The sequence below is a fragment of the Alligator mississippiensis genome, chromosome 8, assembly GCF_030867095.1.
Source record: "Alligator mississippiensis isolate rAllMis1 chromosome 8, rAllMis1, whole genome shotgun sequence".
Classification (NCBI taxonomy): domain Eukaryota; kingdom Metazoa; phylum Chordata; order Crocodylia; family Alligatoridae; genus Alligator; species Alligator mississippiensis.
The window spans coordinates 18,731,619-18,748,839 of record NC_081831.1 but is presented as its reverse complement, the minus strand read 5'-3'; the positions used below and the strand labels follow the sequence as shown (position 1 = coordinate 18,748,839).

Here is a 17,221-nt window from a genome sequence, read left to right as displayed (position 1 = left end):
GGAAGCATAATTTTCATTTGGCATATAAGGGTGCAACAACTAGTATCAGCTTCTTATCTGTAAATAAAATTCAGTTGTCCCTATTACCTTGGCTCAACTGGAACAATGAAGAATGACTTTGGATTCCCATATTTAGAAAGGCCCTTGTGCAATAACCATTATCTGTTGTTTGAGAATAATTCATTATCCTGACAAATTCTCCATGTGACTATTATAAACATTCAGAGTTATCAAAGCACAAAAAAGTGGATTCACTCTCTTGACCTTTGGTCTACAAGTTGACAGATTTCCTTATCTTAACAACAACAGAGCAAGGGACAAGGCTAGAGATGCACAGAAAAGCAGCAGGTATGTGCGGCCTTACCTGATCTGTCCTCGCACCAGAGGTCTGTTCTTTGTCCTGCTCATATTTGAATCAAATGGAACCTCAAAGAACTGAATAAAAGAAAAAGAGGAATTAAAAGGGTGCCAGAGACCATGCCCATCACAGAATTAACTGTCTGTTTGCAGGTGCTTTAAGTTTTCATTTTTGAAGGTACAGAGCTACAATTAAAATGGAAACTCTCTCTTATATTTGCTTTGATAGTCTACATTAATATTTTTGGCATTCCCTTAAAAACAAAACTACCTGGAGGACAAACATATTTTGAATGTATTACACGCTTGAAGAAAAGCTACACTTCAAATTCTACTCTCAACAAGTATAGCATGCACACACATATACATGTACATGTAAAAGCAATAATTCCTAGCTGTATATTGTGTAAACAGCCCTTGCAAACTGTATGCTTCTTTTTTTTTAAAGAAAGATTAATGCTATAACTATTTTCAAGATCATCCAACTTCTGAGAACTCATGACCTACCCAGAACTCAACCAATTCTTGTAAATGCTGCTGCAACTGCATTTAGCATATAGTGCTAACAGCAGTAAATGAAGAAGCCACATGAAATTAATTCATGTGGCAACTCAACTTAATTTTAACCACTGCCTATGTGAAAATTAACACTGCCATCATACTATGACCTTCCCTTTTTTTTTTTTATCTGACAAATACCAATCCTTTATTGCTAAAGCCAAGCCCAGCTTTCCATATCAAAGACTTTATAAAGCTATTTAGATTTTAGCATGCAAAAAAAATTACAAAGTAACCAGCATCGCAGAATCATGAAAAAGTAGGGCTGGAAGGGACCCCTCTGGAAGTCATCTAACCCAACCCCCAGCCCAAGTTAGGATCATCCCCATCCAAACCATCCCATACAAATCCTTGCCTAACCTATTGCTAAAACTACACAAATCATCCCTATTGCACACACAAGGCACAATATCCTAACCTAGCACTGGTAAAGCGGGGGACAATGGAGGTCAGTGTTTTGCTGCTCCACAGGTTGTTAAAATATGCTTGAGAGATCCAAGGAAGAGGGTCATGTACCCCACTACAGATAAAGGCAACCTCCCTCTCCCCCCCACACACAGTCTGTACCAATTTGGCCCCGGGGTAAAAGTCCTTCTTGAACCCAAATATGGCGATCAGTCTGACTCCGAATGGATGTGGAAGATCCTCTAGCCAAGAACCTCTGGTTTTTGCCCCCAGCAGGAATATTGGCATACCTTAGTCAAGATCCCTAACCTTGGCTTCAGCCATTACCCAATGCTTCTGAGGAAGGTTAAAAAACTCCTGACATGTAGCAAGAGGAAAGGGGGGAAAAATCCTTTCTGGTCCCATGCAGCAACCAAAGCCCAGAAGCATGGGAAAGTATAGGTATAGCTACTCCTAGATCATCCCTGATCAATCCTTATCTAATTTCTTCTTGAACACTTCCAATGATGAAGTTTTTATTCTACTGCCTCACTGTTCTAACACTAAGTTTTTTCTGATACCCTTTTGGCAATGATTCATTGACACAGCAAAATGTACTGGACACCAATTTACAGGTATGGAATTAACTCTGCCTAATAAAGCTGGACTCTTGAAGCAAGATATAAGTTATGTGGGATATAATTATGTAAAAGTAGTAGCAGAATAACGAAATGCATTATTCTGGTCTGTGGCGGCAAAGCGCCCCCACAGGCGAGTGAGTGGGAGAAGAGGGGACCCACAGACCCCAGACCCCGAGAGCAAGCCCCCAGAAGGGCATACGTACCGGCAGAGGGGCAGCGGGAGGAAGAACAGCATCCGCGGCTGCAGCCGTGCGAGCCGCCATTACGCCGGCTCTGGCAACAGCTGTTCCCTGCGCGGCGAACAGCTGAGCCAATCCCAGCGGCCGGAGCGGCCGCTGCGGGAAGATTTAAAAACGCCGGCAGGACAGGGAAGGAGGGAGAGCCAGGGAGATAGAGTACGGGTGTGCTGCCCGTACTGCAGGCTCTCGCACGGAGCGGCGAGGACCCTGCCTGCGGGTCTCAAGCAGGCAGTGTAGGCAAGAGCTGGAAGCTTTTCGCAAGCAGCCAAGCGAGAGGCAGTCAGAGAGTGCACGCCGAGGCACTCACTCTGCATCCTGAAGCGGCAGACGCACAGGAGGCAGGGGAGCACCCTGCGGACGGGAGGAAAGGGGAGACAGCGGAGACCCCAGGAGGGGGCTGGAACCAGGGGAAGCACCCACCAGCTCCCCCTGGTTCGGAGGAGTATTATCTATTAAGGGAGGAGAAAGGAGAAACCCCTCCCAGCAGGAGGGAGGATGACCAGGAACCGGGGAACCGGTCAGAGGCCATCATACTGGGCCTGGCAACATCTGGAAGACATCGCCCAGTGGTTGGTGTGTGGATGGGGTGTAGGGGAGGCGGAGCCCCGTGGATCACCGCATCCGATAACCGTGAGTAACACCGTCTATCGGGAGGCCCCACCCAGGATAAAGATCTCCACTGGAGACCCCTCTGAAGGTAATTGAGTACATCCAAGTTGTGGCAGGCGAGTTGAGGGGAGGGGCAACACCCCGATAGGCCAGATGTATTGAATACTGTTGCCTACATACTGGGTGATGAGATGCCCTACTTTTGTTGGGGAAGATTTTATAATTTTGCAACCAGCCTATGTATCCACCAAAAGGTAAATTAAAAATATTTAATTTGGGAGGTGCCACAATACTTGCCTCACTATAGTGTAAAAAAGGCAGGCTGCTAGCCCCATCAGTGAATCTGGAAAATTAAATGGTATGCAGGAGAAAATGATCTGTAAAAATGATTTTCCTCCACACAAGGCAAGGATTTCTTAGGGTGATAACTTTTTTGGATCAACGGCGTAAGTGGAATAGAGCCGGACAAACTTTTGAATGAAGATGTTTGTCATCTTGCCTTGCATTCAAAAGCTTGTTCAGCTCTATCCTACCTATGCAGCTGGCCCGATAAAAGATACGAACCAAGCAATTCTTGCCTCCTGCATAATTCCTGGACCATCACAGCTACAACATCTGTCTAACACCACCACTTACTTCATCATACAATTTCAAAGCATTTTGTGCTTTGGCTCATGTTTGGCCAATGTTATTTGCTATAATCAATCATATAGTGCTGTTAATTTATGTAAATGTGTATTACTATAGGAACTCAGGATCAATGCTTTGATGTGACCATACAGAAGTAGGTAAGATACATGTCCTAAACTGACAACAATCTAAACAAGACAAGACAAATGATAAAAGGAAGGGAAAAGTGACTTCTTGAAGAGTATTTGAAGGACAAAAAGAAAATGCTTGGGAGATGAGGGGGAAAAGAGAGACTGTTTCACATAACAGCATGCTCTCATGTTTCCAACAATTTAAGAATGGAAGATGATGTGAATGGGACTAATCTAAACAGAAAGGGTTAAGTATAAGAAAGGGGGAGAGGTAATGAGAACAAAAAAGCACGTAGAGGCAAAGTTATATTGTGTTTAGGTCATGGGGAAGAACAAGGAGTTAAAAATGGATGCAGTTAAGTACATACATTTATACTGCAGTCAAGCCAAACTAGTCATGTGAATCAAAGCTAACTTTAACACAGCTGCTTGGGCAGCTCTAGAACTGTACCCATGGCAATACAGGGTTCAACAAGTGTACAACAAAACTCATCCTGGATAAACATTCAGGAGGCTAATTTGCACTTTGTTTTGTGTTGCGGTGACTGCAACAATATTGGTACCTGAGCTAGGCACTTTAAAGGTAGTAGGAGTATTCTTACACAAGCTGCAGATATAGAATCATAGGAAAGTAGGGCTGAAAGGCATCTCACAAAGGCATATAATCCAGCCCCCTGCTAGATCATGCCTGACTGAAACATCTCAGCCAAGTGTCTATCCAACCTGCTCTTGAAAATTTCCAGGGATGAAGATTTCACAATTTCTCTAGTTAACCTGTTCCAAAACGTCATCAGTGATCGCCCTTGTAGTCAGAAAGTTCCTCCTAATCTTCAACCTAAATTTCCGCTGCTGCAGCTTGAGTTCACTGCTCCAAGACAATCCTTTACAGCCACAGAGAAAACCCCATCTCTATCTTCTCTACAATTGCCTTGTCAGGTATTTGAATGATGTTATTGAATTCCCTTTCAGTCTTTTCTTCTCAAGATCAAATATCCCTAGTTCTTTCAGTCTTTCCTCATAAGTCTTGCTTTCTTGGCCCCTAATCATTTTTTCTTGCTCTGTGCTGGACTCTTTCCAAACTGTTTATATTCTCCTTGAAGTGTGGGGACCAAAACTGAACACAGTACTCCAGGTGAAGCCTCACCTGTGTTGAACACAGATGAAGAATCACTTTCCTTGATTTCCAAGTGACACTAGTATACTATTGGACTTTTTTTTTTTTTGCGCAACAAGAGCACGCTATTGATTCATATGCAGCTTATGGTCTACTGTTACCTGCAGGTCTTTCTTTGCAGTACTGTAACCTAGCCAGACTTCCCCTAATCTGTATTTGTGCATGAAATTACTTCATCCCAAGTGCAAGGCTTTGCACTTGTCCTTGCTGAATTTTATCTGGTATACACTCCAGAATATCTAATCCAATTTGGCGTCATCTGCAAATTTGCTAAGCATGCAATCTCACCATTCAAATTATTAATGAAGATGTTAAACAATACCAACCCCAGGACAGATTCCTAGGAAACCCTACTTGATACTTCCACTTGAGTAAGCACTGAGCTATTGATGACTACTCACTGAGCATGATAATCTAACCAGGTATGCACCCACTTTACCAACAATATCCAACCAGTTATGTACCCACTTTCATTTTGTCCGTATTTCCAACGTTTGCTAATGAGAATGTAGTGGGAGATGGTGTCAAAAGTCTCATTAAAGTCAAGGCATATCACATCCACTGCTCTCTCTCCATTCACAGAGCTTGTCACCTTATCACAGAAGAGAACCTGGTTGGTTCTCATGACTTCCTGTTGGTGAATCCATGCTGGCTGTTCCTGATCTCACATTGTTCTAGGTGCTTTACAAGATATTCCATGAAAACCTGCTCCATGTTTTTCAGTCATAAAGACATACCCAAAGTCAATGGAAAGTAAGTCAGTTACAGTAATTGTGACAGGCATACGCAGCACAAGAACAAGGATTTTAGCAGCAATGGCAGCCTGTATAATAGACCTATAACACAAGAACTGATGCATTTTGTATTCGTCAATTGTAGGAGCTAATAATTTCATACTGCTTCATAATTTCTGATGCTCCCTTCACATTAAAATTATAATACCACTCACCAGCACCATCATGGATCAAGTTAAAAGAGACTGTTCATTATAAATCCCTATTTTCTGTAGCCTCCACCCTGAAAAAAATGTTCTGCAATAAACTGCAACACAAATGGTTTCAGACTGAGTGGATCTTTTTCATCACACAAAAAAAACAAACAAAACTTGATGAGCATTAGTATCATAGGCATACATGGTAGTCAATGTTGCTTAAGACTTTCTATTATAAGACCCTATTTTTACTTACAACTTTGCCAAACTTTAACCATGCAGGTTGACATTTCCAACGTTGGGCATCTGAATTTTTCTGGAAAGTTTTAGCCATTTCCAAGTATAAGGTTATGGGAAAATACTGTATTTCCTTTGTTGTAACATTTTACAAAAAAATTCTAGTGCCTTTATGTGTTGGAGCTACAATTTGAAATTTGGAAGAAGGATTGCTCTCCTGTCAGGAATGTGCATTTTGCCATGCCTGGGTAAATCTGCCCAAATTTGGCTTATGTTACAAGCCCTCAAGAATCACAGCTGTGCCATTGGAGCTGTGTTGTCAGGGACCTGAACTGAAAGCAAAGACACTGCTTCTTCTATCCTTTCAACATTTACCTTTTTGGCACTCAGGCAGAAAGACTGACTTTAATAAAGGAGAGGAGTAAGGAGCACACACAGGGGAGCAGGAGCTGGGAAGAAAGTGAGAATTAGGCAGAGAGGGGGGACATGGACAGAAGCCAAGGAGAGGCAGAAGCAGAAGCACAGAGTCACAGGAACAAAAGGGTTTATAATCAATGGACCACACACCCCCTCCAGAAGTTGGAATTGAAACCAGGGCTTCTAAATCTACATTCCTTTGCTGTCAGCAAATAGCTGTGAAACTCAGTGGAAAAGTGCATGCCTCATCTCCCTCTTGTGGCTGGTCCACACAAACTAACAGCCTACTACTACTGTTACTCTGCTAACTCAAGGGGGAAAGATACATGCTGTGAATCCAAGGATCCCAGCTCTGCTCACTGTCTATCTGAAAGTTAATACGGCTCAATATGGTAGAGTTTCTGGTTTTGTCAGCTTGCTTTTAAAAAACATAAGGAACTGTATTTAAAATATCACAGGGATGTTAAGGCTACAAACACTCAAGAGTTAGGAAATGAAAAATTAAGGTAATTAGGGTTGCCCATGTAACCTTATTTTGGGCCATGGTGCATATACATTCTGGTGTAGCCTCTTAATTGCATACTATTTCTTCCAATGAATTCCTGCCTTGATCAGCACACAGGATGAAGGGTGCTCTTGGAATGAGTCTGTGTTATGCAGTGGATGCATCTGTTCTCTGCCTCACAAACTGGAAGGTGTATCATGAACAAGGCAGGGGTTTGCAGAAAGAGCAAGAATGATCATATAGTTACGGAAGCTGGATACCACCTTGGGGAACTGGATTCTAATCCTGTCCCTGCTACAGAGTTCCTAGGTAATGCTGGGTAAGTCACTTGAATCAGGATTTTAACAGATGATCTCTAACTGCATGTTTTTCATTTCCTGGATTCCTGACTTGAGATCCTGGGTCTGATTCACAGAACTGCTGAGCTCTCATAACTGCAACTGAAGTCCATGGGACTTGAGTTCTGAATGTGTTACAAAATTGCTGGTGGGGAGCTAAGCTAAAATACAGTTTACATGATGCGCAAGGTGCTGTACAGGCAAAAATAAAGAGAGCACAGGCAGTTTAAATTAAAACTGCAGCTTGATTTTTCTACTGTCATGGTCTTACCAATTAAATATACCATGCTTCACACACAAAAAAAAGCTCCTACTCGAAATGCAGCAAAGACTTACAAATGTACAGAAGAGAGAAAATGCTTCATTTGGATTTGAAAAACTGATGATCGCTTCTGACAACTCAGCATTTTGCTAATGGTTTGTTTCACTGTTACATTTCAGAGACAATTACTTTTAATGAAGAAAAAATGGCATTTGACATCAGAGTGGTAGAGCAGTACAGCAAAATTCCACAGTCCTTATTTTTTCCCCCTGTGCCTGGAAAATAACTTTGGCTTAAAAGAAGAAAAAAAATAAGGGAGCAGGGGAGGCTATAAAAGACCTTTAAGGGCCCAATTCTGCTTTCATTTACATTAGTATAACTCTGATTTTAGGAAATTTGCTTCTCATTTGTACTGGCAGAGGGAATCTGGCCCTTAAATATCTACCACAATAGTTCTCAACCTTTTTAGACTCAATGTGCTCCTCATTAGACTCGAGGCAACCCTCAGAAAATGCTAACTCTTAGTTCTCACTCAGTTTTTGACCATGGAAAATAATAGAGCCATCTTTTCTATTGGAAAGAACTCAGAAAGATCACAACAAGTCAGAATGTTTTTAATACTATGGATTCCTATTTGAAATTTCTGGGTTTATTTTATTAATCACATTTGCATACCTAACAGTGTTAACTTTCCCTGGCAGCCCAAGGCACCTTTAAAAGGATCTCAGGGCACCCCAGAGTGCCGTAGCAACAGGGCTGATAATCACTTATCTAAAACTCACTCAGTATGTTTATTGTACATTGGCTAAAATAAAAACTGTGGCTGAATTTATCTTCAGTGCTTCCTAAACAACATAAAATGATCATCAAATGAAAGACAATTAGATATTTGACATTTGCACTCAAAAGAAATTAAACATATCCCACTTAGCCATTTATGTAATCTGATAATACTGTAATTATTATATTTAATATAGCTGTTAAGCCACTGAATTTCATATATTTTTCAAACAGGATGTCTCCTTGCTCAGTTAAGTAATCAGATAATGACAGACTCTTATAATGTAGACATGCTGACAGAATTAAAGTTGCTGTGTGACCCTTGGCTCTGGCCTTCCTCACTTTCTTATTTAAATCACAATCTGAATATTCTATAAATGTCATTTGTATGCATGTAAATTACATATTTGATTGAACTACAGTTATTAAGAAAAACCCTTTCATATGTAATACCCCAGATTTTTTACTGCGCTAGCTGCAATTACATGTCAGCAAGATGCCATTTATCAAACTTTTCACATTTTGTTCCCAGATGTTCAGCAAAATTCTCTCTCTCCACTTGAAATTATTTTCCCCTGATATTCAAGAAAAATGAAAAAAATGTATCTCAAATATCGTTCCAAAGGAATGAAAGCGGGAACTCAAACAGATTATCTCATTATGGGCCTGCACAGAACTGCCTGGTTTAGCAAACAGTAAATTCAGTAAGATGAATCCTGGATAAATAAATATTTTAGCAGCTCTCAAGAGGCTTTTTCCTCAGGAAGTCTGAATGCATCACTTCAGCTGGCTAAAACAGAATATTATCTTCCCTATGTTTTTGGCAAGGCACCCATCAAATGGATAGACACCGGGTTAAATCTACAGCAACTGAACACCCCGTGTGTCAAGACTTGGCAATGGTTTTCAAAACCCTAAACTAAATTTTAATCAGTATGCATAAACATTTTAAGAATGATGCCAAAAATATTGCACTATTACACTGTGGGGTTCTTTGTGGCAGGCTAATCATTCTGTCTGCCTAGTTCTCACCACGTTGATACACGGTAATTACATTCCGTGGTCCTCTGAAGTGCTAGATCAACCACCATGTTCCTGTGTATAATTATTTACAACCATGTGTCTGTTGTCAGTTTTCATTCATATCAGTTTTCATTGTTATGTTTATAGACGTGTTATTTAAAGATGGTTCAAAACTTTCAAATCTTACCCTGAATATACAAGCAAAAGTATAATGCTAGAATAGGCTTAGATCACAGAATGAACTGCTCCAACAGTTAACAGATACCCACACTATTTTCAAGGAGCATTCTCCTTTGCCCCCATCATCATGCATTTGGCGCTGTGGCATCATTTTTCACAATGGAATAAATACCAGGCTATGCTTCATCCACAAGAAGCTAAAAAGACATCTAAGAAGTGTTCAGACACTTGCAGGAATACAGGAGAAGGGGGCAAGGGAAACAACAGCTTTGTAGGTCTCTGACAACATTTTACCAGTGCTTTAAAGTCAAGTGTAGCCTGTAACAACAGCCTTTTCTAATAATATACTGTTGCAAGATAGCTTACAGAAATAAGCTGCTTTAGTGCTTTCCCCAGCAAAGTTATTACAGTAAGATTTATAATTTCTGTATGAAATTATACATAAAAATCAATAAGTGGCAAACATTTGCTTCCTCTGTACAAGGAGTTAGAAATCTGGTAATCAACTTCTCTTACTAATTGTATTCAATCAGGCTTTCTGGAAAGGCAATTTGGGGGAAAGAGGAAATAAGATCGAAAGGGTCTAAGTCACTAGAAACATGTTTGCTGCATACAATGACTATAAAAGCTGGTTAATAGTTCAAGCTCGTTGGGATGCAGATTTTCTAATAACTTTATCTAGCAAATTCACGTAGCTTGGTATTACATTGTGACCTCAGGCTCTAATACTTGGGGTCTAATAGCAGCACTGGGAGCCCCTCATTCCTACTGAATCAACAGAGGACATGCACAAGCAGTCAGCAGAGGGGGTTCTGGTTCTAATTTCTGGCTTCTTTAAAGCAGCCACATCCTATTAGGGTGCAGAAAACTGAAAATAGTCAGCCCAATCCCTGTTAGGACTCCACAGCCAGGGAATAGAAAGCCCTGAGCAAGTATTGTATTTATACACTAGAGTCGCTTCTGGTGGCAACGAATTTAAATATAGAATTATTACAATACGGTTCCTTAATTAAAACAAAACAAAAAAGTCTCAGTAAGAGGAACGTCAGGTCACATATTCTATCCAATGGTTCAGCCACACTTGCACAGCTAAACTTTTTTCCATACATCTCAGTACCCTGAAATCCAAGCCTACACCCCATCTATGCAGATCCCTAATCTATGACACCTGGCTAACATAGCAGCAGCAGGCTAGAATGGACAACCAATTTCCTATGTATTGACATAACATTTTACTCTAATGCTATATATGAATTTCTATCAAGGCTGATAATCCCATTAGAGGAGAGAGAGAATGTAACCCTTCTATTAAAAGGAAACTCAGTTCAATGCCACATAGAGATCTTGTGACTCTCTATGGGAAAGGGTAAAAAGCCTCCTGTGTCTGCATTACATTCAGACTACCCCTTTGGCATCTTTTCGCACTGGTAGGGGACTGGACCAGTCTCTCTGGGGCAAGGGTGGCTAACTTGTAGCACACTTGCCACAAGTGGCATGGGCAGCCTCTGCATGTGGCACTGGGTAGGGGACAAACAGCAGACTGGCAAATAGGACAGGGAACAGAAAACAGAACAGATGGGGCAGGGAGAAGGAAGCAGAGCAGCAGATTAGACAGGGGAAGGGGATCGGAGTGGTACTCAGGGAGGGTGCAGAGCTAATTTTTGACATGCCAAAAAGGCTGGCTCCTACTGCCCTCGGGTTAGTAGTTTCTACTTATTTTCTTCTCATTTGTTTAAGTAGGACTGTTTTTAAGACACTTCGGAGACTAGAGTATGAGCAACCATTCCTAGTAGAAGTGCTCAAACACTGAAGTCCAAAACATTGGCCTGATCCTGATCCTAGGATGAATCTGATAAAGTGAACTTGAGTTCACAAAAGCTTGTGCTCTCTCTCATATATAACGTGTATAAATTGGGGGGTAAGGGGGATCAAACTGGCATAGCGGCAGGCTGGCTGAGCGGAGTTCATGGCTCATACGTAAATTTATATATGCAAGCTGGGATTTCTAGGAAGGTTAACTACTTAACTCCCTTGGGAAAAACATTTCTTAATATTCAAACTACAGAGGTTAATAAGATTAATTTAACCAAGATTTAGAACTATCTTTTTATATTAAATTTACTGACTTGGCCATAAATTCAAAAGGAATTTTATAGCATCTGACTGTTAAGATGCCCACTTTTTGCTTTATGGTAATTACCAATAACATAATGATAATAAGAACTTCTATTTTGTTTTTAGTGATTGACTCTATATTGGATATGAAGATTAGAGTGTATTAGAATTACCTAAATTATACATTGTACATTCCCTTTACTTGTATAGCAAGCAAGTTCAAAATTAACATTATTAGTATAGTTCACCTGTTTGTTTCCTTTCAATCACATTTCTATGAAAACTATAACAAGCAATTAAAGAACATCACAAAGGTCTTTTAATTCAATTCAATACAGATGTGATTTTTGAAGAAAAAAGTTAAAAAGGAAGGGATGTTCAAAAGCAGACAGGCTTAATATCACTCTCAGTGAAGTCAATGGCAGTTTCACTTCAATGAGAGCAGAGCTGGGCCGAATCTGAGCAGCTTCGAACCTCCGCTCTCTCCACCCCCAACCTCCCTAACTACAAAGCAAGATGAGATTGTTGGCTAGGAGGTTATATATCTGGATATCATAAAGGGTGCATGACACCTGTTTGTCTTCAAGATATGAAAATAAAAGCAAGGGAAATATTTTAAGGATTAGAAATGGCTTTTTTTAAGACTTTGGAAGTCACTGAAAACCCTCTGGCCCTGCAGTTCAAGCTAGTTACAGATCTGCTTTAATATTTTCCATTTCAAAGAAGCGTCTAATTAAAATCAAGGCCAATGCAAGCCTGAACAACATTAAACTATTAACTCACAGGTAGCTAAGACTTATGCATGTTAGCTGAAAAGCAAACCTACCACATCCTGGGCCAACAAGACAGATGTGTTAAAAGAAGGAACTGCCAGAAAGCTTAATTTTTTAAAAGAGCTTCCAAAAAGCACACATCCTCCCTGTTACAGTGTTTACAATAACTCTATTTGTATATAGCAGAAGGTGTGGTAGGCAATTGCTAAGGAAGTATTAAGACGTCTCATTTCAGAAGGAATATTTTCGGTGTTGAAGACTTCAATTAGTACTTTATCTGTCCTGCAAGGTTAATGGCATTCATTGTGGTTTCAATGTTTAAAAGAGATCAAGAAATGACTTGTTGCATTTTTGCCAATATGTTATAATATCAAAATAATGTGGGTGTATGCAAGAATCCTTATAAATGCTTACAAGAATCCACTGGCTGGATATCTGAACCACCTATACATTTTCCATTGCAATTATTATATTTAAAGAGAGCTAGGTGGTATCATGGAGATCCCCTGTAGCTGTGGGGAAGAAACAAATCTTACTTGTAGCTTAACAAGGACTCCTTGTTTTGCTCCCCACCTGGTTTGTTACCAGACATACCCAACATCCTTTGATGGCTTGGGTCATTAAACTCTGAAACAAAATAAAGCCGCAAACACATTCAAATTACATCAAAAGGGGAAACACAGGGTACTCAAATAGCTTAAAGATTACATCTTAATTGTTGCCTGACTTTCTTTAAGTAATATGGTTGACTTCACAAGATCATGTGTGCGGGTGCACCCCTATCTTTGTTTTCATTTGATCTAAAGTACTTTACCAGGATTGACCAACAAGACAAGCACAATCATTACACTCTTGGTATCTGATAGCCCCCGCAGCCACACTTGCCAAACAGTATCCTTTCATGCTGTCAGAACCACCACTATGTTACAAGGAGCTTGAACAGTATATAACTATGTCAACACTTAGAAATGTCAAAGCGACATGACTTGAATTCAACAATGTCTTAATTACCAATGCCCTGTCTTCTGCTTCTGACACAGTGATAAAGGCTTGACAGTGACAGAAGAATGACAGATGCATTCAGAAACGCAAGGCACATGACCAGTGAGGCACAGGCCAAGAAGTCTCTGTTACTGCAGGTGTGGATACGCCTGTGGTATTCACCTAGCAAAGACAATACATAGGTAATCAAAAGGACAGAGAGACTAGGATTGTGTATGTATTAGAACACACAAAAGACTTGTTAAAATACGGAGAGAAAAAAAGGACTGACTCTACTCTCAGATATAGAAATAGCCTTTGGAAAAACCAATGAGCACATGAAGAGAAAGGGTATACTTTGCTTCTATATGTGAAGTTTATTTTCTGTGCTTAAAAAATTCAATTTGTTGAACACAAATGTATATCTAGATGACATTTCTCTTTTCTTGATGCTTGCAAAACAGAGTTTATCAAAGACCTGAGACTGGGTGAACTACTTGCTTCTTCAAGTCAACAGATGAGGGAACCTCACAGAGGCTCATGGAAATTGTGAAAAACTTACATCTTCATGGGGAAAATTACACACTGTTAAAAAGTTTTTGCACATGAAATAAAAGTTGAAAAGCAGACTTTTTTTTTTTTATAAATTTCTAAGTCCTGACAGACCACTGTATACCGCAACCACTGAAGTGGTGCATCTCATGTTCTCCTCTAGGTTTGAGCAAGGTTGGTGACCACTGCAAGAGCAAACCTGGATCCTTACAGACAGATTATTAGAACAGTTCATCCTTACAGGTAAGAAAAAGCATTATAGTATAGACAACAGCTCTAGTAGGGAGGGACACTGTTTTCTAGTTGCTGCCAGGAGCCTCTAGTAATTTTAAAATATTTGTTGTAAATTGTTCTCAGAGGAGCATATAAATATTTCTCTTTTCTGTTTTAACATCAAAGACATATCTACAAACAAACCCTACACACCTCAGACTTTTCCAAATACCTGTTCAGAAAGATGGCTATTATAATGTGCTCTGAAAATCAATACATTTGGACTTCTTAGACCACAGTGAGTAAATTCTAAAGCAGTGAGTTCTTCATAGCCCCTCCAGGTAAAATCTTCCTCAATTAATCATGAAACTGGGCCGGAGCACCTCTGTTGATTGCAACAGTAGCTGCATGACAGAGGGAGAATTGCGAGCTCAGAAGAACAGGTCCCAGACCACTGAAGGCTTTTTACATTAGAAGCAGCAAAGGACAAATCCCAGAGGACTAGTATGTTTTAATTGTGAAATTTTCTGCTCAAAAACACAGCACCTGCATTTTTCATATCAGCTCCAGTTTCCAAACAGAATTAAGGCCATGTGGGATGGATCCTGCAAGGTGCTAAATACTCTAGCACTGATCCTGCAAAACTCATAAGCATGAGTAGCCCTACTGATGTCAACAGGACTACTTTAGCTAAGCATGCGTTCAAGTGCTTTGCAAGATTGGAACCAGAGTGTTCACGATCTTACAGGTTCAAGTACCTAGAGAGTACTACAGCTGTTTTAATCTTGAGGGGGTAAGGCATGCAACACAGTGGCAAGGTTTACATCCAAAAGATGTAACCTCCCATCAATATGAAAAATGTGGCTAGGAACAGCCAAAAAAAATGTGGCTCCCATTAAATTGAAAAATGTGGCTAGGTTTGACTCCTCCAACATGATGGGGGAGGAGAGTAAGGGTTATAGCTGGGCCATGCATCAAGCAATATACTCCATTTTCAAGTGTGAGGGAGACTTGGAGGGACATGCATGGGGATGCTATGGGGTCAGTGAAATAACATGTTGCCCTTTACAGAGAGCAGACTGTTCACGTGATCTGGTCCTATGAGAACAAGTATAAACACAGCAAACCTGAACTCATTTCAGCATGCCAAAATGTTCCCCTAGCATGCTATAGCAGAATTCTACAATCCTTTTATGTTTTTAATGCAACATTTGCCCATACCCACATAAATCAGGCATCAAACTATTGAACTTAGATCAAATCTGCCTAAAAAATTTTACTTGCTTCCCTCTAATGTTGTATTTTTCCAGAGGGCTATGACGGAGAGAAATTACAAGCAAATGCCAGATTCACTTCTACATCCTAGTCACTACTGACATTGTACTGTTTTCCTGCAATTAGTTTTTTTATGGATAATTATCAAGAGATTCAATCAAATCACACTTTCAACTACTAAAAGACTTCTTGGATTACTTTACAAAGCCTTTTTCTCACAGAGATTACCTTGCAGTAAATTTTATTTATCAGGAAGGCAGCAATCTACATGTACATATTAGTTTTAAAACAAACAGAACTTCAAATAATTATCTCTGCTGAAGATAGGAATTGCATTTAGTCAATACGTGGCTTAAATTACGGTATAAGCCATAACAATACATTAGATCAGATCCTCTGGGTGCAGTGCAGCTGCTTTGTGTAATACCATCAGTAAAACCTGACTCTAAGGATAGCTTAGCCAGAATTCCTCTGGTGGAATAAAGTCAACAATTGTGGGCTCCTACATCACCCCTCCCTTCCATCTCCACATATGGTAGCATAGCTAGAAAAGGGATGGAGGGTTCCATAGGCCTGTGCTTGGTTGACCTCCACTACATTTTCAGTTGTGGACACTAAAATTTAATATAAATTAGAGCAGCTGTAAAAGACTGCTCTGCCATGGTTCAGGGGACCAGCCCTGCAGAAAAGAGAAGTTCAGGTAGGATCAGGGAAGCGAGAAGATGGGAGTTAGCTAGGGGTGTCAAAGATGCAGCCTGCGGAGCCATATCATCCTTCCCTTGGTGCTGCCCAGGGGTCTCAGCAACCCACAGGGAGCATGCAGGGCACACCAGATGGCTCTGTGAGCCACACACAGTGCCTGCTCCAAGGCACATCCCTGAGCAGCAGAATGCAGCCATTGTGTGCAGCACGGTGCATGCCACTCTGGGGCCATGCTGCATGTGGCAATGGATCTGGCATGGTTCAGTGCAACCCAGTGCCAGAGGCTGTGCAGTGCAGCTGGCAGTGGTGGCAGCAGCTCTGAGGCCATGCAGTGAAGCCATGGAATAACCAAAGTAAGACTGGGCCACACATGGCACTCATTCTGACCACTCCAGGACGAGTTGGAATGTAGGGCTAATGTGTGGGTCCAGCCTGGCCAGGAAACCAGTCCCATGCCACTCATCTGGCCTACTGGGCTGGATGAGTCTGACACTCTTGTTTTAAGCCATCTTGGCTCCCATACCTTAACTTCCATTTGGAGCAGTTTACTTGTACAACAAGATCAGCTCAGTCTTTTTATTCAGCTTTCTATTACTTGAAGTGAGAGTGATTTATTTAGCCCAGTAATCCACTACATGCTGCTTTGTCAGATACCTGTATAGCAATCTGCATACATTCATTCTTCCCCTGTCTACCACGCAATATATACACTATATTTACTCACAGTTGATATTCTCTACTACTTTATCTGATGTTCATTATTTGTTACAAGGAAAACAAATGCGGGCTGATATGCTTACTTCTGGGTATAAAAAGTTAATTTTAGTTTCAAACACCTGAGCATGCTAATGCAAAACTTAATCTACATATTCAGAAAGCATGTTTTGATTTTGCACGTTAAGAAATTAACTTGCTTGGTTTAAGTTATTGGCAACTAAGAAAAATGATTTGCTTCAGTGATTCTATTAGATGGAGACTAATGGACAAAAATATTTTTGCTCATTTTAGTCTACTAACTGCATCTATTTAATTTACCATAGGCTTTATCTGCTGTTCAATACGTTTACCATAAAAAGAAGGTAATGAAAAGCATGGTGCCACCTTGTAGAATACTAAAATTCAGCCAATCAAAAGCCTAGATATAAACCCAGGTATATAGTGATTTTGACATGTATTAATATTTAGTGCGCTTCAAAAATACAGAAAGGAAATAC

General features: G+C 40.4%; 1 protein-coding gene across 1 annotated transcript in view; it reads right to left on the bottom strand.

Moving 5' to 3' along the window:
* Nucleotides 1–17,221, bottom strand: part of LOC102572017 (protoheme IX farnesyltransferase, mitochondrial) — a 159,921-nt gene that overhangs the window by 50,819 nt on the left and 91,881 nt on the right. The window contains exon 6 of the mRNA XM_014595633.3: nt 365–435. Coding sequence (XP_014451119.2) covers nt 365–435 — 71 coding nt within the window. The remainder of the gene's footprint in view (nt 1–364; nt 436–17,221) is intronic.